Genomic DNA, 22,028 nt, shown 5'->3' on the forward strand with positions numbered 1-22,028 from the left:
CCTCGTGCGCTCGGCTCCGAGATGCATCCTGACAGCGGGGCTCCCCCCACCCCGGACCCCGCTGGCCCGAGTGCAGGTGCTGAGGACTCGGGGACAGACTTCGCCTCACCGCTGGGAGGCCTCCTCCTCTGGGGGGGGGGGGGGCCTGCTCGCCCCCCTCCTAGGCCTCACCACTGGGTGATGAGGTGGGCGGCCCCTGCAGGGCTTACAAAGGAAGCAGCAGTCATTGTGACGCTTCTTCCCTGTTTAAGGGGGGACCAGAGTTGCTCGGAGATGGGAGACGGTTTAACGGAGGCTGTGGGTCCACCAGGAAGTTCGAGCTTTTCCTACAGCCAGTGGGGGGGGAGGCAGGGGGGCTCAAGCTCTGAGCTCCCTGGACTGTGTAACAGCACTGTGAGGCCTTTACGCGACAACCGGACAAACGGGCATCAGTACTCACAGCCCGTCGGGCTGGTCTCCAGCTGTGGGCGCTCAGACCTTCTCAGTCAGACAATCTGCCGCTAAAACCAGGCCCCGTGCCCCGCCCGCGGGGTCACCATGTGGGGCCTCTGTGCGGGAATCACACGGTTGTCTTTCCTTTGTTTCCGCTAATCCTGACAACGTGGCAGGCGACGGGGTCGGGGGCCTGTGAGCTGCTGAAAGGCGACTGACCGGGCGTGTCTAACACCCTGGGGCGTGTTTTCAACGAAACCGCTCCAGCCTGCGCTACGCACACACGGGAGATGCCACGGCATGTGCACGTGTCTGTGCATGTGTGCGTAGTGGACACATCCTCCGAGAAGGGGTCCACCAGACAGCCCCTCACACGCGTCCCCAAGGCTGTGCATACCGATGCCCGTGTGTCCGGCCTGAGCTCCACGGCCAGGAGCCGGCGAGAGAGGACCCGGAGGGGAGCCCCGCCCGAGTACGGACAGTGCACAGTGGGGTGTCCCGTGAGGGCATCATGGGAATGCAGGTGGGGACGCGCGAGGTGCAGCACAGGCTGCGGACCCGGGGCATCCGGCAAGTCCCGGGAAGCAGGGCCGTGGTCACCGATCTGCTCACTTGGGTGGGCGTGGTCTCCCCTGGAAGGGGCGTGGCCTTTCCTGGAGGGGCGTGGCCATCTTACCTGACATACATGTCTGCATGGTATTTCTTTCCGTTCAGGACGCCCAGCAGGGTGGGGTTTTCATTGTTTCTGAAATTGAGTGTACAGTCATATACAGCTGAAACTATAAAAAATAAAACAAATACAGAGCAGTATATAGCGTGTGAGCCCAGTTTTGTTTCGCAGACACACACACGGGGAACAGTGATCGGAGCGCGAGCGGGTTATGTGGGGCGCGGCCTCGGCTCCTCTCCGCGCCTTCCCGTCTGGGCCACAGCTCTACGCGGCCCGCGTGCCCCGTGTCAGAACAGAGGCACCGAGGCTGAGCGATGGGACCGGAAGCTCACGGAGGTCGGCCGGTGCAGAGCATGTCCGCCCGGTGCACCAGCCCTGCCCGGGGCAGCGGGGAGAGGAGCCATCGACGCGGACTCGCCCCGGGCACCCCCAGAGGGCAGGCGGCGGGCACGAGACTGAGACCCCGGGATTCTTAAGGCGCTGAACTGCGGAGCCTCGAAACGTGGCTGAGCGTCCAAGAACGGGACTTTGAATGCCCGGGGCGGGCACACCACGGAGCCCTCGCTGTCCACACCCACCCCCTGGCCTCATCCCCGGGGGCTGCATGGGGGGCAGGGGAGACCTGAGGCCCAGGCCCAAGAGCGAGGCCGCGTGGACAGAGCCACGTTCGACCGGCTGTGTCTCTCCCTCCGCTCAGTGCCCAGCCTGACCCCGCGCACAGCCCAGCGGCCCAGGCCCCTGCTCGGCCCTCCCAGCCCCGCGGAGACGAGGGGCAGGGGTTGGGGGAGGACTGGCGCACGGCAGGGAAAGAATGGGGTTTCCAACCTGAGGGGCCGGGCTGAGGAGGACACAGGAAGTTGTGACAAGAGACTGGGACCGTCACTGCTACTCCCTCTGGTTCTCACCGAGCGGGCCCAGGGCCCCCAGCTCAGGGGACCGGGTCACCGCGCATCATCGGGGCAGCAGGTGCCGGCAGAGGAGCAGGAAACGCAAAGCAAAACAACCAGCTGGGCCCTGGCTGGTGTGGCTCAATGGATAGAGCGTCGGCCTGCAGACTGAAGGGTCCTGGGTTCGATTCTGGTCAAGGGCACATGCCTGGGTTGCAGGCTCAACCCCCAGTAGGGGGCGTGCAGAAGGCAGCCGATCAATGATTCCCTCTCATCATTGATGCTTCTCTCTCTCCCCTCTCCCTTCCGCTCTGAAATCAATAAAAAAACAAAACAAAAACCAAAAACCACCACCGGGTCTAACTGGGCGACAGGGTGTGGCCACACCGGACACCCAGGGGAGGACCCAGGGGAGGACCCAGGATCCCCAAGGCCACGGCCTTGCAGTACTGGTGCCAAGCAGCGGAGGGCAGTGTTGCCTCAGAGTGTGTGAGAGAGAGAGAGAGGGGGGGGGCTGTGCTCGGGCAGGCAGGCAGCGGCCACACCTCCCACGCCAGGTGCCTGGTCCCTGGCGACCCAGGCAGGTGCCGTGCGTGTCCCCTCCCCTCCCACCGGCTGCACCGTGAGCTGGAAGCCCGGCCAAGGGCAAAGCCGGGGCGGCGGCTCCTCGGGGAGCCGGGGCGGGGCGGGCGGCCCTTCCTTACCCACGTTCCTCAGGCTCCTCACGGTGACGGCGAAGCCCTTGGTGCGCGGCAGCAGGTGGTGCTTGAGGCCGGGCAGCCCCTTGGCCTGGGCCACCTGCATGCTGATCTGGTGCTTCTTCTCCGTGAAGCGCGTGCCCTCGCAGTGGATCAGGAACTGGGGACAGCGCACACGGGCCGTCACCCCCCCCGCAGGCCCACGCCCACCCCACGCAGTCACACGCAGGGACCCCGTCACCCCCGCCCGCAGGCCCACGCCCCACCCCACGCAGTCACACGCAGGGACCCAGGAGGCATTGGGCATGGCCAGAGGGGTGACCTGACAGCTGTGCCCACCTGTCCTCTGGGTGAACCCAGAACCGGCCACCCTCCCGACAGCTCAGGGCAGGACACCTGGCTGCCGGTGTGTGTGTGTGTGTGTGTGTGTGTGTGTGTGTGTGTGTGTGTGAGAGAGAGAGAGAGAGAGAGAGAGAGAGAGAATCCTGTGTGTGTGTGTGTGTGTGAGAGAGAGAGAGAATCCTGTGTGTGTGTGTGTGTGTGTGTGTGTGTGTGTGTGTGTGAGGAGAGAGAGAGAGAGAGGGAGAGAGTTAAGAGTATTCTGAGTGTGTGTGTGTGTGTATATCAGAGAGAGAGGGAGAGAGTGTCCTGAGTGTGTGTGACAACAGCATCCCAGGGTTTCCTGCCACACAGTAAGTTCAGATGAAGGACAGAGGCGGCGTGCGCACAGTGGGGCGGGCGGCGGGCGCACAGTGGGCGGACAGCAGGGCGGGCGGCGGGCGCACAGTGGGCGGGCGGCAGGGCGGGCGGCGGGCGCACAGTGGGCGGGCGGCAGGGCGGGCGGCGGGCGCACAGTGGGCGGGCGGCAGGGCGGGCGGCGGGCGCACAGTGGGCGGACAGCAGGGCGGGCGGCAGGGCGGGGGTGGGACACGCCGGCTGCGGGCGCGGGGCGGGGCCTCACGTACGAAGTACTTCTCGGGGTAGTCGCGGAGGCGCAGCAGGCTCTGCGAGACGGTCTTGCGGTCCTGCTCCCACTTGCGCGTGCAGAAGACCATCTCGGTGAAGTACCACATCCAGCCGATGATGGGCACGTAGGCCAGCTCCTTCTTGGCCAGCACCTTGGAGCCCTGAAGCGGAGGGCCCGGTCAGGGAAGGGGATGGGAGTGGGACCGCCGAGGAAAGGAGGCGCCACCGTTCGCCCCAAAGGCCGCAGGGTCAGTCCGGGGCACGGGAGGCAGGGGCCTGTCTGCCGGGCGGGGCGGGGCAGCGGCCGGCCCGGGGGGAGGGCGTGTGGAGCAGGCACAGGGACAGGCGGGACACGGCGGCCCTGGAGGCCCCGGCCCAGGGTCTCAGGGACCGCCGCCGTCCCAGCCCGCTGAGCCCATCAGGAGCTGTGACGCTTCGCCAAGCCCCACCGCCCTCTCTGTCCTCGGCACAGCCGCTGCCCACCTTCACGGCCCGGGCCGGCCGGCGTCACCTCGGACCAGGTCCCGCCGGGCTGCGGAGTGGGCAGGAGGCCCGAGGCTGTGGGGTGAGCTCTCAGTGCCTCCTCCTCTCTTGCCCTTGGGGAGCCGGACACTAGGCCCAGGGACACCCCAGAGGGCCTGGGAGGGCCGGTCAGACGCACAGGTCCCCGCAGGTCCGTGGGCGAGCATGGGGGCAGCACCCCCGCCCGGGGAGCCGTGGGGTGAGGGGAGGCGGCCGGACTCAACCGTGAGACGCCTGCCAGGACCCTGGGCCGTGCCTGGAGTCCCGCCAAGGTTTGGGGCTGGCCCTGCAGCCATGAATAAGGGAACCCCGTGGCTTCTCCAAAGATCTGAAACAGCCCAGCGGCCCGGGTCAGGCAGCCACCCCTCCCGGGACACGGACAAGCTGCTGCCGTACGGAGTGCTCACGGGCCTCGCGCCCCTCAGCCCGCGGGCAGGCTCTGAGGGGCCCTCCGGGCCTCATGCACGTGGCTGGGCGGAAAGACAGCTTCCAAACCTGGGCCCTGGGCCCTGGGCACGCACGTGGCGTTGGCTGGCACGTCCCTGACCCGTCCCAGAGCCCGCAGGTCCCTCTCCCGACAGGAGCAGCCGTCGGTGTACGTCTCAGAGATCATGGCCGAGCCCAGGCCCCACCGTGAAGGCCCCGGGGGAGAGACCGCCAGGCCCACGGGCCCTGGATGCTCACAGAACAGCCCACGCCCAAGGGTTCCTGCAAATGCCAGTTGCTTCTGGAAACCCCTCCCGCTCGGCTGCTCCCTGGGAGAGGAAGGAGCCTCTGCCTCAGAAAAGAAGGCCCCCGCCCCCCAGTCCTGCAGGAGGCAGTCAGGCGGTTTGTTCGAAGGTCGCCTGAGGCAGAGGCCCTGCTGAGCACTGAACAGAACGCCGCGTTTGGTCCCGGGTCACTTAGGAACGAGGCCACACCCTCCGAAGGGACCCGGCGGCTCCAGGAGGTCCCAGTCGGTTCCCAGTCAGGACACAGGCCCGGGTTGCGGGCTCCATCCCTGGAGGGGGGTGTGCAGGAGGCAGCCGATCAATGGTTCTCTCTCACGGGCGTTTCCATCTCTCTCCCTCTCCCTTCCTCTCGGACACAATAAAGACATATTTTAAAAAGACCATGACGTGGTTGCTCTGGCTGGTGTGGCTCCGTGGGTTGCGTGTTGTCCCGTGAAACAGGAGGTTGCTGGTTCGATTCCTGTTCAGGGCACATGCCCCAGTTGAGGCTTGATCCCCAGTGTGGGGTGTGCAGGAGGCAGCGGATTGATGTTTTTTTTTCCTCTCTCTCAAATCAATGAAAACATATTTTAAAAATAAATAAGATGAAGTGGCATCAAACCCGAGGACTTCAATCCCAAATCCGCGGAGTCGGCGTGTGATCCTGAGCAGGAGATTCGACCTTAGCTCTGCAGAAAGGCAGGTGTCCGCCTGCTCGTGCATGTGTCTGCAGGCTTAAATAAGGAGTCAGCTGCCTGCCGCACAGCAGTCACGGGCGATACTGTTATTGCGTAGAGGATGGCCTCTGCGTTCCACGTCAGAAGGAAAACCTTCGGTGAAAAGCAGCGCATCCGGCTGAACCCGTTAGTGCGTCTGCAGATTCTGAACGACCGAGAGCTACAGGCAAGTCAGGGTGCAGGCGAGAGAGACGTGCCAGGAAGGCAAACGGGCGTCCGACTTACCCCCAGGACCCCGAAGCGCTCGGCCAGGCTCCAGCCGCAGAGGAAGTCGATCTCAAACTTGTGGTTCAGAACCACGATGGCGTTCTCCTTCCCGAACGTGGGGTAGGCCCGGGGGTCGGTGTAGATGACGCACTCCGTGCCCGACCACCACTCCAGCAGCATCACCAGCTCTGCAACACACCACAGGGCAGACGCTTACCCCGCGCCTCCGAGGCCCAGGCCGAGCCCAGGGCCGCTGGGAGGGGGTGGGGCGGAGCCACTGCTGGGGCCAGGCTTCGGATCAGTCCCCGGACCATCCCTCCCGGGAGGGCCCAGGAGCAGGAGGAAGAACGAGGATGGCTCCGGGACAGGCTCCAGGGCAGGAGAGGAGCTCTGAGAAGACGAGTCCCTCCATGTCTTGGTTAAGCTCCTTGGGGAAAAATAAATCAGAAAGCCCGACTCCACCAAGAATTCCTGCCGTGCTTACAGAGCTCCGAGAGGCAGCCTGGAATGATGTACGGAGTTCTTAACCTTTTGCACTCGGATGTCGAGTGTGACTCGACACGGTTAGCATTAGAATAAAGGAATCAAGGAAAAAGCAAGCGAGTGCACGTAACACTCCGGGAGGGGCTGCCTGGGCTACTTCTACATGCCATCAGCGAACACGGGGCACCCAAGTTTGCTCCCTGCCCAAGGCCAGGCCAGGCCCCTGCGTCACACGCTCCCCAGCGCCTTCGTAGCGCCTATCCCGGCCCAGATGCAGCCTGAGAGTGTGTCCCTGCTGCAGACAGGCCCGGCAGACAAGGACTGTGCTGCATGGTCCCCTAACCCAGCCAATCCCAGGACCCAGCGCGGTGCTCTCAACACCCCTGGGACCGTGTGCAGGCGGGGACCCACTGTGCGCGGGCGGGGACCCGCAGGGACCTACTGTGCGCAGGCAGGGACCCACTGTGCGCGGGCGGGGACCCGCTGTGTGCCGGTGGGGACCTGCTGTGTGCAGGCAGGGACCGGGGACCCACTGTGTGCAGGCAGGGACCTACTGTGTGCAGGCGGGGACCCACTGTGTGCAGGCAGGGACCTACTGTGTGCAGGCATGATGTGAGGGACTGGGAGTGACAGCAGGTGAAACATCAGGCTCCTCCCCTCCAGGGCCTGCTGCTCGGGGACAGGAGACACCTGTCCTAGGACGGATGGGTGCTGAGTGTCAGACACAGCCCGGCTGCGGCCCAGCCGGTGTCGCTCGCTGGCCGGAGACCTTCGGCCTATGTCTCTGTCCCCTCCGCATCCGCGTCCTTGTCTGTACGTAGGGTCAGGAGGAGCTTGGAGAGATGCCGTGGGTGTTAACGTGGACTGTGCAGAGACGCTGCCCACAGCAGGTGACCACTGAGCAGCCGCCTGGGGTTTACAGCACAGAAGGCTGTGGCCCTGAAGGGGGCGGGCGGGGCGGGGAGAGCCAGGGGCAGACAGAGGCATGGGCGACTTCTGCGACAGAGGGGGTGGTTTCCTAATGGAGCCAGTGAGCTGTCATCGTGCCCACAGCACAGTTTGCCTTCTGGAAAGATCTCTCTGGCTGAAGCGGGGGTGGGGGGGCGCATTTACGCGCAGATGGGAGGAGCTGGGCAGAAGCGGGGAGGTCCATTGGGAGGCCACTGCAGGGGCCCTGGACGCAGGGGTGTCACTGGGACCAGGTGACAGTGGAGGAAGGCCTGGCTCCTTGCTCATCTCAGCAGGCTGTGAGCGGCACCCCCTCTCCCCCCCTCCCACACACACACTCTTATGGCGTTGTCTCCTGTTCCTTCGGGTCGTATGCAGAACTACATTTCCCAGAACCCCCTTTGATTGGTTCCGGGTAAGGGGGCCTGCAGGGCGCAGCAGCCTCACAGGTGTCCCGGCTCTCGCTTTAGCGACCTTTCAATGCCTGTCCCGCTCTCGTGGACATTCACAGGGCGGCGCCCTAGGTTTTAAATACCGCCCCCCCCCCCCCCCGCAGCCGCCATTATTTTCTGGCCCCAGAATAAATCTAAATGGACATGTCAGCGTTTGTTCAAAGCAGAGGACGGGGTTGCTGGGGACACAGGAGAGAGGGAGTGGCTGCCCTCTTCCCACGCGGTGTGAAATCTCAGGGTTTCAAAGGAGGCCGAGAGCACACTCCCTGGGTCCGCCCAACATCAGATCTGGCAGAACCTCCCAGAGACCGGTTCCTCCCCTCCCAGCTCCCCTCCCCTCCCCGCAGCCCAGATCCCTAACTTATCAGCCCGCTCCACCCGCTCCAGCCCAGCGGCACTGAGGCCAGGGCTCCGAGGCCAGGGCTCGGAGAGAGACAGTGCTGTCCCCGGAGGCCTGTGTGCAGTGAGCCCGCCGAGCAGACACGACCCGTGGCCAACAGCCCCTCAGGTGACAGCCAGGGAGGCCGTCTGTCCCGTTTAAAAGGCCGTTGGCCAGGTCCTGCCCGTGCGGCTGCTCCGAGGCGGAGGCCAGGAACCAGCAGAGGGGCTCTCCCCGGCTCGGCCTCCCTCGCTGCTGCCCCCTTTGAGACCACATGGCGACCCGGGGACAGTTCCCCGTTACTCAGGTTCAGGCCAGGGAGGGCGTGTTGGCACAGTCCCGGCTGCTGCTCCATTCCATTCCGGGCAATGAAGGACCAGACCCAGGTGGCTGTAAAGACCAGGTCTCACGTGGAGGGCGGTCTTTGTGACGTCCCGGGGTGCTGGTTGGCTGAAGGCAATCACACAGGAGACACACACCAGGGACCCACGGGGCGACTGGGGCGGGGGCGGGAGAGGCACCTACTCCTGTTGGGGGAGGAGGAGGAAATGGCAACACCAGCTCGCTCACAGCTGGGGGAGCAGCCGACTACCCCATTTCACAGCTGAGGAAATGGTCACGCTGAGGTGGCGGCAGCCCCGTCCCTGGGAAGGGGTGTGCTGGGCCTTAGACCCAGACAGGGCACACGGGAGCCCACAAGCCAGCTTCAACGTTACAGACACCAAGAACCGCGATTGTATGGGGGGGGGGGGGGGCGTTTGGGAGGGAGGGGGTGAGAAGAGGAATCACGCAGGTGGAGCGGAGGCCAGGCCCTCCGCTGGAAGACACAGACCCTCGAAGGTTTGCTGTAACTATTCAACGTGGAAACGACTCCACGTGTTTACACACAGGCCTGGCACGGACCCAGCGCCGTTCTGCTCCCGCCGCCATGCTGCTGCTCACACAGCTGTGACAGCACGAGACGTGACTGGGGACAGAGACACAGCCAGGAAAGACCAAGAAACGCCCCTGTGAGTCCCCTTCTGGCAACACCCCTCGTCCCCCCAAGCCTGCCCTGTCCTCGCCCCGACGTCTCTCCAGGCGCAGTGGGTGGGAAGCTGGGCTCCATCCTGGCCTGGATCCCAGGGTCCACGCTCCCTGAACACCCAGCAAGATCTCGACCACAGCCAAGACCCTCCCGTGGCCCGGCAACCCTCCTTCCCACCAAACCTTCCCCCAAGTGTGGGCTCCTCACAGCCGGACAGGACTGCGGTCCCCTCTCCCTCTGTGCCCTCCGGGCAGGGGCGCCCACGAGGAGAGCTCCGGGCAGGGGCGGGGGGAGGCCAAGTTCCTGCAGAAAAGACCTCGAGACCCTGCGTGTCAACACGTGTCAACCGCCAGGCTCCACAGGTGCAGAGATACAACAGAGGAAAATGGCATTTTCATAATTGGCTTTATCTGATTTTAATAATTACATGATCACACATGTAATTATGTCCTCTCTACCATAAGTATATATAATTAGGGGTTTATAATAGCTTTTTATAATGTAACTTTCCACCGATAATTCTTTAGGTTAACAATTAAATCTCATCCTCAAAAAACTCCTAAATGCAACCACAGGAAGTTTCTGGCTCAGGAACAGAGTGTGGAGGAGCGGCCTCGGCCGGCCCCTGCCTGCACTGCCCCTGCCGCAGGCCGCTCACCGGCCCAGCGCCCCCGGCCTCGGGCCGGCACAGAAATGGGAATAATAACCGGACTTCCGATCCTTCCTGGCGGCTCTGCCCCCAGCAGGGTGGCCGGGCCGCCCCGGAGCCTCAGAGACACTTCCGGGCTGGAGCTAACAGCCAGCTGCACCTCTCCGTCCCGGGCTGCGGAGCCTGGGGATCCCCACCCAGACCCCGGCCCGCTGGTCCCCCTCGGGGAGGTTGGGGGGGCAGCCAGGCCAAGCGCTTCTCACCTCTCTTCCCACGCCCGCCCTCCAGGCCATGCCCACCTCCTCGACCACCTCCCCCGCACACACTAGCCCTCCTGGCCACGCCCGCCCCCAGATGACACCCACCTCCCAACCACGCCCACCTCGCCCTCCCGGCCACGCCCACCCCAGACCACGCCTACCTTGCGGCCACGCCCATCTCCCCCGCGCAACCCGCCCTCCCCCCACGCCCACCTCCCCGCACACACCAGCCCTCCCCCCGCCCACCCCCCCGCCCCGCGCACAACCCGCCCTCCCGGCCACGCCCACCCCAGACCACGCCTACCTTGCGGCCACGCCCATCTCCCCCGCGCAACCCGCCCTCCCGGCCACGCCTACCTTCCGACCTGGCGGCACCCATCCTCCGGGCGCCACACCAGCCCAGTTCCATGAAATCTTAGATCCAAGGCCGTCTTCCTGGCCTCCTGACTGCTCTCTGCGCACCTGGGCGCGGGCTCGTCCTTCATTCTCGTCGGTTTCCAGTTATGTCACCGGCCTGCGCCTTTGGCCACAACCTGGCCTTGGTGCTTTCTTCCTGGGACACCCAGCTGCACCCGCAGCACCCCATCCACCCAGAGTCCTCCAAGCTCCCCCCTCACATGCCCGGGCCCCCCGCCCACACTGAGCAGGGAGCCCATGGCCCGACACAGGGACACCTGTGCAGCCACAGTGCCATGGCCACCAGGGACACGTCTACAAAGGCTCCTGAGGGCCCGAGTGGGGGAGCGCGGGAAGCCCTGTTCGCCTCCATTGGCCGGCGACCAGCCCAGCCCTCAGGGCCGGGGGCCCTTAGGACCGGGGGCCCTCAGGACCAGGGGCCCTCAGGCCTCAGGAAGACGAGGGCCTGGTCAGCATCAGACCAGGAGGCCTGGGCTCTGCTGACCCGAGACAGCTTTGGTCAAATAGAGAGAACATCTGGGCCTCAGGTGTTTCAGCTCCAGGCCCAGAAAAGCAGCAAAACCAGAGAAGCGCTGGCCTGGTTGCCTCAGACCACTGATCAGCTACCCCTTCCCCAGCGCTGACCAATCAGAGACCACGGCCTGCCCTGGATCCTCACTCCCTGGCCACCATGGCTAATGATGCCCCCTGTAAACCATCCCCTGGAAGCCACGGGAGCCAGGTCTTTCAGAAAGAGCTCCCTGTCTGGGCGTGGGCCCCTTCCTAAAAGTCAGCCTAACTCTTCACTGCACAATCCCGCTGAGTCTTAGCGGCTCTGATGCACGCTCGCAAACGGACCCCTTCAGTCTGGTAACAGAGGCTGGACCCCGAACCTCACCCCGTCCCGGCAATGACTCGGGGGAGCTGCACGCACTGCAGCCCCGGCTCCTGGTGTCTGCAGTGGGGACAATCCCACAGCGGGGACTGGGTGGGGCTCCAACCGGCGCCTGGACGGCGGCAAATCGCCGTCCTGCATCCAGGGCTGCCCGCGTGACAGCGGGCACGTGCGTTCCACAGCCTGGGGGGTGGCACCCAGCGAACCCCAGACTCTCACAGAGCCCAGATCGACCGAAAACCAGCTGGTAGCCCCAGCCGGTTTGGCTCAGTGGGTAGAGTGTGGATAGGCCTGCAGACTGAAGGGTCCCGGGTTCGATTCCGGTCAAGGGCACATATCCAGGTTGCAGGCTCGATCCCCAGTGTGGGCCGTGCAGGAGGCAGCCGATCCATGATTCTCTCTCATCACTGATGTTTCTATCTCTCTCTCCCTCTCCCTTCCTCTCTGAAATCAATAAAAAAAAAAAAAATTTTTTTAAAAAAGAAAAGAAAACCAGCTATAGTGGTAGAGGCCTCAAGCACATTACTTTTTTTATTTTATTTTAACAGCAACATTAAGAAATTGCTAGTCTCTTTAGGAACATTTAAAGCAAAGTTTAAAATCTACTTACTATACTAGTACATACCGGCTCTAACTTCTCATCTATTTACTGCCCTCCCTCACCTTCCCTCACTGAAATACAACTGTAATTCCGATTCATGACTCGGAGAAATACATACAGCGTGACTGTGAGGAGGAGGGACAGTGCGATGCTCACACACACACACACACACACACACACACAACTCCCAGAGTAACTGTCAGGCCTGAATGTGCAGGAGCAATGGTCCTGGGATTGCGTTTTTAAAAACCTTTTCTTGACATGAGACTTTGCTTCCTCCCCTCGGCGGAGCCCACTCTGTTCTTTCCAGAACCAGACGGACGTCTCTACCAGAGCGACTCTTAATTGTCACAACGTGCACATTGTTTATTCTGCTCGGACTTGGGGTGAGCGAGGAGGTCACCCCATGGTTCTGAAACTCCCCAAACACCAGCTGGTTCAAGGGCAACTTCTGACTCGTGTTCCCAACAAGGAACGCACTGTGCCTCCTGAGTGGCCGAGGGACTAGGAAGGGCCGGGTGACATTGAGTAGCAGATAAGCGGCAAAGGGTCTTTTGGCCGAAGTCCGTCTCACGCGGCACCAAATGGAAGACTCACCAAGGCGGGCGCCGTGCAGCACGCACTTCCCCAACATCGACTCACCGCTTGTGTGAAATAAATGTAACTGGGAGGCCTGGATTCAACTGGCCGTCACCATGGCAACTGACACCACCGTGGCTCTAGGAAGGGGAAGGGCTGGACTCCGAGTCGGGGCTGAGCAGCCGAGGGCAGGTCTGCGGGTCCCTCGCACTGGTGAGGTGACCTCCTGTGACCCCGACAGCCATGGGGAGGACGGGCGCTTACTCCCCATTCTGCAGATGACCACACGGGAGCGGGTGGCTCTCCCACGGCCACTCCGCCCCCGGGAGCAGGTGGACTGGCTGAGCCGCGCCACCTGGGATGTGTTGTTGTGTCCCCGCTCTGTGCCCTGCCAGCCTCATGAACGTGCAGGGCACGTGTCCCAGAACCCTGGCAAAGGCTCAGCAACAGGCCTGGGCCTCACTTACATCCCCGTCTTTCTTTCTTTTTTTTCTTTTTTTAATATATTTTTATTGATTTCAGAGAGGAAGGGAGAGAGAGAGACAAACATCAATGATGAGAGAGGACCACTGATCGGCTGCCTCCTGCACGCCCCCTACTGGGGATCGAGCCCACAACCCGGGCATGTGCCCTGGACCAGACTGGAGCCCGGGACCCTTCCGTCCGCAGGCCGACGCTCTATCCACTGAGCCACACCGGCTGGGGCGTATCTCACGCTTTCAAAGGCCCCGGGAAGCCACCTTCCTCGCGTCAGGAGGGAAGCCAGTGAGCGGGCGCAGGACTGGTCACCGAACCCCGAGGGCTGGGAGCCGGGAGCACCGAGGCAGAGCATGCCGAGGCCCTGGCATCTGTGGGTGTCCTCGGGCATCCCCGCATGGCTCATGACTGCCGGAGGCGACACGGGCGCTGGAGCCCGCGCTGGGGCCAGGGGCGGTGGGCACGTGGGGAGGTGGCTGGCCCCGCTGGGGAAGGGGCGGCGGGAGGGGACGAAGTGCACGCTGAGGCCGAAGAGTTCCGTTACTTATTCTTCGCTTTGAAAGTGGGTACGTAGCCCTAGCCGGTTTGGCTCAGTGGACAGAGTGCCAGCCTGTGGACTGAAGGGTCCCGGGGTCAATTCCGGGTTGCAGGCTGGACCCCCAGTCGGAGGTGCGCAGGAGGCAGCCGATCAGTGATTCTCTCTCTTCACTGATGTGGGGTGGCCTGGGGTGGCACTGAGCCCCACCCTGCGCATTTCTAACTCACGGGGCGATGCCGGGGCTGAGCCGTGACAGGTGACAGAACCAGTCTGGGTCTCGGTCGGGGGCTGCGGGCTGAGACCTGCCTGGGTTTCTCATCCAGGGGTGCCCGGAGGGATCCCCTCTTCTGAACCGGACAAGAGGAGGAGAATGAGAATGGAGACCTATCGTCGCTTCCTCGCTGCGTCCTGCCCCCGCCCCATCCCAGTCCTTTGTTCACTGTGGACGGGGTTCCAATCGAATCAGAAACTGTCAGAATCAGTCGCAAAACAGATCTTCTGAAGACGAAGTGCACATTTTATGGTTCAGCCTTTCTCTTGTGTACGAGAACCAGCCACAAACAAAACAAACGCCCCCCCACCCCACCCCCCGCACTAGGAAGTCAGCTCCTCAATACCAGACAGACCCCGCGGCTGCCCCTGTGGCGGCCCTCACACCCTGTCCTGTCCGCAGGGACTTCACCTCTGTGGCCTGGTGACTTCCCCTCTCTGCCCTGAACTCCTTTGTCCTCAGCAGCTGGGTGCCCCCCTCAACACACACACACACACACACACACACACACACACACACACGGCTGTGCACAAATGGACACACACACACACACACGGCTGTGCACTAATGGACACACACACACACACACACACACACGGCTGTGCACTAATGGACACACACACACACACACACACGGCTGTACACAAATGGACACACACACACGGCTGTACACAAATGGACACACACACACACACGGCTGTACACAAATGGACACACACACACACGGCTGTACACAAATGGACACACACACATCAGTGTCAGCATCTGCAGACTCGAGGGCTTTTCCCCCCAACACTCAAAACGTAAGACAGGACCCAGGGAGGTGTACAACGCCCATCGCCACAGGCCAAATCTGAGATCGCTTACACCCATGGTCGGCAAACTGCGGCTCCCGAGCCACATGCGGCTCTTTGGCCCCTTGAGTGTGGCTCTTCCACGAAATACCACGGCCTGGGCGAGTCTATGTTGAAGAAGTGGCGTTAGAAGAAGTTTAAGTTTAAAAAATTTGGCTCTCAAAAGAAATTTCAATCGTTGTGCTGTTGATATTTGGCTCTGTTGACAGATGAGTTTGCCGACCACTGGCTTAAACCAACGCGAACAAAACATGCTGACCACAGCAACTTGCCCGAAAAGTTCATCTCTTAGACTTTCACGATTCATAGCTACAGCGAGAAAAAACCCCAAACCAAACCAGAAAGGCCAGAAAATAATTCTATGTGCTCCCCCCGAACCTACTCGGTGCTGATGGGTTTAAATGGCAATTGGAATTCCACCACTCGGTACTTTGTAACAATCACACAGGGGCCGGGATGACGTGTGTGGCTGCCCCCCAGGAAGAATTAAGCATCAAACGAAACGCGGTCATCAGCGCGGCCCCTGGGAACACAAGCCAACGCCACTGCAAACACCCCGAGACCTCAGACCTCGGTGCCCTTTCCGGGGAGACGCGCACTCCCCCAGCAGGGAAGGCTGGCATCGCCTAGGCAACGGAGGCGCGGCCCATCGGGCAGCTTGGAGCCTGGTGAGGAGGCCCGGGAGAGGCAGTCCGCATCCTCACCCAGGACCCAGGTGGAGCTCTACCGTGAGCCGCTCCCTCCCCCGAGGCCGCTGAGCGGAAGGCGCTGGAGGGCAGAGGGCGGGGGGAAGCCGCTGAGGGGAGACTGGGGGTGCAGGCCTGCAGGCAGACGCTGGGCCCAGTCCGGGACGTGCAGTTCAGTGACCATTTACTGAGAACAATGCCTGGGACATGCAAACAACAGGTGCTCAATACATGTTTACTGAGTGGAATCGAAGGGCCTTGCGCTGTTGGAATGTGCTTTTCATGATGTTGGGGTGCAGGTGAGGCACCAGGGGGGCTCCAAACACCCCCCCCCACCCAGGATGGAAGCCTTAGCCAGCACCTGCCTGGGTGGAGGCCCGCCGGGCCTGTGCTAACCCAACACGAAGGTGGCTGGCTGCGTCCCAGCCTTCCTGTCACTGACCCCGCCTCTGGCTGGAGATGAGGGAGCGGAATCTGGTCCAGCAGCCCGTCACAGCACAGGGACAGTCACACGCCCAGAGCATCCTAATGCGACCGGAGGGACAGCCACTCCATTTGGCACAGGACGCTTCCAGTGAGGAATGACTCACACCCCGGCGGGGATGCCGGTCCGGCCTGCCGCCTCCCTCCCCTCGCCCCGCCCCCCCGCCCCCGCTGCTCCCTGGCCAGGCCGCAATGGCCCACCTGGAACGCCCGGTCAGCTGCCCGCTCCCTGCGGGGCCCCTGCTCCCACGTGGCTCGTTCCTGGTAGCGGTGGCCTCGCGCATTCATTCATCCGACCACTGGAGAGGGGGCGCCCGCTCCCCGCGGACAGAGCGGCTGCTGGCTGCACAGGGCGGCCTGATGGCACGGCTCTGCCCGGGGGGGGGGGGGGGAAGGGGGGGGCTGGGGCTGGGGGGTGTTTCTGTTCCTGGCGGCGATGGGACAGCCCTGCCAGAGACCGATGCCAGGGCAGGGCGCAGGGCGAGGGCGGGAGGGCAGAGCTCTGGGGGTGGGGCGGAGGAGCGAGCCCGGCTTTGTACACATGGTCACGGGCATCGGGCTAGCTGTGTGCCTCATCCCCGAAGGGGACGACCCCCCCTCCATCCCACGCAAATGGCCGTAAGCCTCACACCCTCATCTGGACGCAGCGATGGAGTTCCCACGTTCCTGCTCTGCCTGGCTGGCGGCCACCCGCAGGGTTATGTGGGGCCATGGCAAAGCCAGGCCGCAGCCAGGCGCAGCTTCCTCACGGGAACAGCGGGCAGGCCCACGGCCCCAGCACGGGACCCCGACACCCGACACCCCGACACCCCGTCAGCGCCACGGAGAACGGCTGCCTCACTCTGGCTCCCAGGATGCGGCTGCGGAACTGAGGGGGGGGGGGGGGGGGGGGGGGGCAGGGCTCTGAAAACATGGCGTGAGGCCCAAGGCCCTGCTGGGGGTGGTGTCCTTCAGAACAAGCCGCGGCGTGGGGCACTGCCCACCCGCTCTCTGCCTCTCTCTGGGCCTGGGAGGCCGAGAAGGAGCCCTCACAGCGTCCGCCCCCTCGGTCCCACTGCACCCGTGAGACCCTGGGTCACAGGGAAAGCAGGGTTCCTGCCGTCCCTCGACCCTCTGCTTTGGAGCTTGGTTCCCTGAAACCCAGTTTCCGTGCTCCAAACGGTGCAAAGTTCTAGCTCCTGCGTCCAACACCCAAACCCCGGGCTGAGGCAGGTCCTCAAGTACGTTTCCACATGGAAGAGAGAGAGGGAGAGAGAGAGAGAGAGAGAGAGAGAGAGAGAGAGAGAGAGAACTGTTGTTCTTATCGATGCATTCATTGGTTGATTCTTGTATGGGCCCTGACCGGGGATCGAACCCACAACCTTGGCGTATGGGGCCGATGCTCTAACCAGCTGAGCTACCCAGCCAGGGCCCAAATGTTTTTGATTATTTAAATGAAAAAATATGCACCTTTAGCACATGCAAAGTTTGCACACGTAAAAATGTTTTATGTAATTTATAGATGATATCCAGTTTCCTTTATCGTACCATCTGTCTGATAAAAGGAACATAAGTGAGAACCTCTCGCCGAAACCGGTTTGGCTCAGTGGATAGAGCGTCGGCCTGTGGACTGAAGGGTCCCAGGTTCGATTCCGGTCAAGGGCATGTACCTTGGTTTCGAGCACATCCCCAGTAGGGAGGTGTGCAAGAGGCAGCTGATGGATGTTTCTCTCTCATCGATGTTTCTAGCTCTCTATCCCTGTCCCTTCCTCTCTGTAAAGAATCAATAAAATAAAAAAATAAAAAAAGAGTATATTTAAAAAAAAAACAAACTGCAGGCGGGGAGCCTTCGAGGGTGTGCACGTGACACGAGTGCGGGTTTCGGTGCCGGTGCCGTCAGCTCGGCTCTGTGGGTTTGCCTTTGTTTAAACAGACGCCTACGCCGGAGTCGAGAAGACTCGGAAATTACCAGGTGAGAGACAACCGCCGCCTTCTCTTGATTACGCCAACCCCTCCCTCTCAGGGACGACCCGGGAGCGCCGTCGCCGCCTCTGCCTGCTCTGACGGGCCGCGCCTTTCCCACTCCACGGAGACGCCCGAGTACCGGAGGCCGTGGCCAATGGGCCATTTTTTTTCTACGATATTTTTATTGATTTCAGAGAGGAAGTGAGTGGGAGAGAGAGAGAGAGAAGCATCAACAATGAGAGAATCATTGATCGGCTGCCTCTTGCACGCCCCCTCTGGGGATCGAGACCACAACCTGGGCATGTGCCCTGACCCAGAATCAAACCTGGGACCTTCCAGTCCACAGGCCGACGCTCTATCCACTGAGCCAAACCGGCTAGGGCATCCTCTTTCATCATTGATGTTTCTCTCTCTCCCTCTGCCTTCCTCACTGAAATCAATTAAAAAAAATATATATATATTTTTTAAAATAAGGATGTTCCTATCATTCTTTCCCGTCACAAGTGTCTTGAGGTTTAAAAATAATGGATTGGGTCCATAGTAATCCATCTGGACACTGTATGCAGCTTTTATTGTCTTGATTCAAATTCAGATTGGATTGCTTCATCTAAAGGGTTTCAGAATGACAGCAATTCTTGGCATAATCTAAGGTTGCAGAGATTTTTAAATGGCTTAATTTGAAAGAGCTCATATTTTGAAATACATACACACCCATATATATTGGCTACTGATGAGCTGCATTTTCTCCTGTGGAGAACAGGTGAAGATTTACGGTCCATCAACTATTAAAGCCATCGCTAGACTCCCCATTATTCTGATCCGTCTTTTTCATGTTCATCTTTGAAATCCAGGCTACTTGGATTGGTCATGTTTTAATAGTCCAGTATAATCAAGCGCGTGTGCACGCACACACACGCACACACGCAGGAATTCATATAAAATGGGGAAATCTGAATACGGTTGGTGGGTTGTGTGAATGCTAATTTTCTTGTTGGGATACTATACTGTGGTGTTGAAGATGTTATCATCAGGGGAAACTGGCTGAAGGGCACATGGGATCTCTCGATATTATTTCTTACAACTGCGTGAAAATCTACAATCATCTATATATATAAAAGGCTAATATGGAAAGTGTCCCCTCGGGAGTTCGACCTGGAGACTGGGAATTCGATCACTCACTATGACGTGCACTGACCACCAGGGGGTGGCACAGAACGAAGGAAGGGCCAGCCGGCAGCCGGGGAGGGAAGGCCCTGGTCGGCAGCTGGAAGGCCCTGATCGGCCCTGATCGCTGGCCAGGCCTAGGGACCCTACCAGGGCACAAATTTCGTGCACCGGGCCTCTAGTTTCAAAATATAAAGTTAAAGAAAAGAAGCAAGAAAGAAAACAATACATTAAATTGCCGTTTAGCTTTTCAAATATGTGTTTGCATCATCTATCTACACACATCAGACACATGCCTGCACCCGCACACACTCCCAAGACCCATGTTCCCACACACATGCATTCCTGTAGGGACAACCAAGGAATCAGTAACACCGATGCCTCCTGAGGAGGAAACCTAAAGAAACACAGAACGCACCTCGACTCTGCGTAGGACACCTCTGTGCCTGCTGAATGGTGTGCTACTGGTGTCACTCACTCAAAAACCAATATGTTAAGAGCGAGGACAAAAATAGACAACTTCAAGCCACATCCAGACAAAAGAAGAAGCAAATACATATGTAGCGTAGCACGCAGTGCGAGCCCCGTGAGCCTGTAAGAGCCTGATTTGCAGAGCCGGCTGCAGAGAGAGGCAGGGAGAGGCAGAGAGAGGAGAGGGAGGAGAGGGAGGAGAGAGAGGAGAGAGAGGAGAGGGAGGAGAGGGAGGAGAGGGAGGAGAGGGAGGAGAGGGAGGAGAGAGAGGAGAGGGAGAAGAGGGGGGAGAGAGAGGAGTGGAGAGAGGGGAGAGGGAGGAGAGGGAGGGGAGGAGAGGGAGGGGAGGGAGGAGAGAGGAGAGGGAGGAGGGGAGGGAGAGAGAGAGAGGCAGAGAGAGGAGAGGGAGGAGAGGGAGGAGAGAGGAGAGAGGGGAGAGGAGAGGGAGGAGGGAGGAGAGGGAGGAGAGGGAGGAGGGGGGAGAGAGGAGGGAGGAGAGGGAGGAGGGGGAGGAGGGGGGAGAGAGGAGGGAGGAGAGGGAGGAGGGGGGAGGGGAGGAGAGGGGGGAGAGAGAGGCAGAGAGAGGAAGGGAGGAGAGGAGAGGAGAGAGAGAGGAGGGAGGAGGGGGGAGGGGGGAGAGAGGAGAAGCGCTTACGGCTGGAGACGCAGTAGGACAGCCGGCAGTTGAGCCTGCGGAAGAGCTGCTTGTCGATGGGCCAGAGCGGGAGCGTGAGGAGCTGCAGGGTGTTGACGATCAGCCCCGAGGCGATGAACACGTAGCAGAAGACGAGGTGGCACAGGAACTGCGACTTCAGCAGCCCCACGAGGTCCATGGCGGCGGCGCCCTCGGAACCGCCTCGCCCGCGGGTCCTCCCGGAGGAAGCAGGGCCGGGCTCGGAGCGTCTAGAGAGAAGCCAACGGGAGACGTCAGGACGCGATGTGTGCCGTCTGTGTGAGGTGTGTTTTAGCGATTCTCAGGCAGGAAGGGAGAGCAGGAGAGAACCATCATCGACGGGCTCCTCCTGCACCCCCCCCCCCCCCCCCGGGGATCGAGCCCACGGCCCGGCACGTGCCCTGACCAGGAAGCGAACGGGGACCTGTTGCTCCCAGGCCCGTGCCCAGCCACTGAGCCGCGCCGCTGGGCGCCACGGGCTGTGCCGGTCCAGGGGGGACAGAAGAAGAAGAAAGCCGCCGAAAACAAAGCCTCGGCGGTGAAATGCCTGTGCGCTGGCTGGTCTGTCCCTGCTCAGCCTCCTCAGTGCGGGCACAGCGGCCGCCTTTCCCGAACAGGGGCCCCTCTAGCTGCCCGGCCCCCTGCGAGGCGGCACTGCCGTCACCCCAGGGGACCGAGACCCCGAGGCCGAGCGGCACCGCCGGTCCGCAGCTCCACCGCCGAGAAGCGCCCGGCCGGCTGGGCTCCGGCACTCAGCCCTGCCAGCTCCTCACGCCAGTGGGAGCGCCTGCATTCCTGGGGTCCCCCCAGCGGCCATCTCTGCCTGAACGCACTCTCCCCAGCACCCTCACCTCATCCCCCAGCTCGGCTCCAACGCCGCTCCTCCTGGCAAGACCGCCCTGAGCTCACACAGGGTGACCTGGGGGCTCCACCTCCCAAGGCCCTGGACTGGGGTGCCCTGCGTACCCCCACCGGTCACCCCACCCGCTTCACGCTCAGGGCACACGGCATCTGGAGGGCCAGCGGGGTCTCCCAGCACCGCACGCTCTCCACGGAGTCTCGGGTGTAAAGCAAACAGCCCGCTCAGCCCCGGAGATGGGCTCTGGGCCCAGCCCCCCAGCGTGGCTCCCCCCGTTCAGCCGCTCTGGGGGTTTGGTGTTTCCTTCCGGACAAGGCGGCCCGAGAGCCGTGGAGCCCGAGGCGGCCACTCAGCGCTGAGCCGACAGGCCGGGGTGACTTTGGCGTTAAGTTCTGGGGGGCAGAGTGACCCACGGCCCAAAACACAACAGGAGGACGTGTCCTTAGCCCCGACCGCCTCCGGGACCAGCTCTAACTAAGTCCCCGGTCCAAGACGGCCGCCGGGGCCTGGCGGGAGCCCAATGCCGCCAGCTGGTTTTAGTTTCAGGGGGCAGCCCTCTGGCCGCAGCCCTGCCGGGACCAGGCGTCCGGTGAAGCCAGCGCCCTGCCGGAGCCTGAAGTTACACTCGGCGTTTCCTCCTGTCCTCCACACCCGCCTCGTCCCGCTCTATTTTAGGACGATGAACACGGGGGCGTCTTCGTTTCTACGGACCAGTTGGTTCTGAGCAGAGAAAACCAGCTTCCAAGGGGCTCTTCTGTCTAATGCGGGGAGACCTCGGAGGAGAACGGACGGACGGACAGCCCGCACCCGTCCCGCCGGGAGGGCAGCCAGGGGCGGGGACTGGACGGGGGGTGGGGGGTGGGGGGGGAGAGAAGGGGGGTTCTGAGGCCGGTGCCGCTTCCGCATCTAAAGAAGGGGGAGCGAGACACCGCGTGCTCCGAACAGTCGCCAGCGCGGCCGGGTCAGGAAACGGAGTGATTTACACACGTGACCCCATGCACTGCCAGGCCCCAGGTGGGAGGATGGCTACCCATTTCACAGATGGGGAAACTGAGGGTCAGACAAGGTGACCTGCGAAGGTCACATGGGGAGTGCCTGTCTGAGACTCAA

The 22,028-nt window shown here is 61.8% G+C and overlaps 1 protein-coding gene across 3 annotated transcripts in view; it reads right to left on the minus strand.

Annotated features, from left to right (window-relative positions):
* AGPAT4 (1-acylglycerol-3-phosphate O-acyltransferase 4) overlaps positions 1 to 22,028 on the minus strand; it is a 56,223-nt gene that overhangs the window by 7,564 nt on the left and 26,631 nt on the right. For 2 of the 3 annotated variants that reach the window (XM_054722662.1, XM_054722663.1), the window contains exons 2-6: positions 20,042 to 20,289; positions 5,848 to 6,017; positions 3,653 to 3,814; positions 2,694 to 2,847; positions 1,109 to 1,211 (exon numbers count right to left, since the gene is read on the minus strand). In XM_054722662.1, coding sequence (XP_054578637.1) covers positions 1,109 to 1,211; positions 2,694 to 2,847; positions 3,653 to 3,814; positions 5,848 to 6,017; positions 20,042 to 20,289 — 837 coding nt within the window. The remainder of the gene's footprint in view (positions 1 to 1,108; positions 1,212 to 2,693; positions 2,848 to 3,652; positions 3,815 to 5,847; positions 6,018 to 20,041; positions 20,290 to 22,028) is intronic. The other variant, XM_054722665.1, reaches the window with a different exon arrangement.

Source organism: Eptesicus fuscus, chromosome 10, assembly GCF_027574615.1.
Source record: "Eptesicus fuscus isolate TK198812 chromosome 10, DD_ASM_mEF_20220401, whole genome shotgun sequence".
NCBI classification, from domain to species: Eukaryota; Metazoa; Chordata; class Mammalia; order Chiroptera; family Vespertilionidae; genus Eptesicus; species Eptesicus fuscus.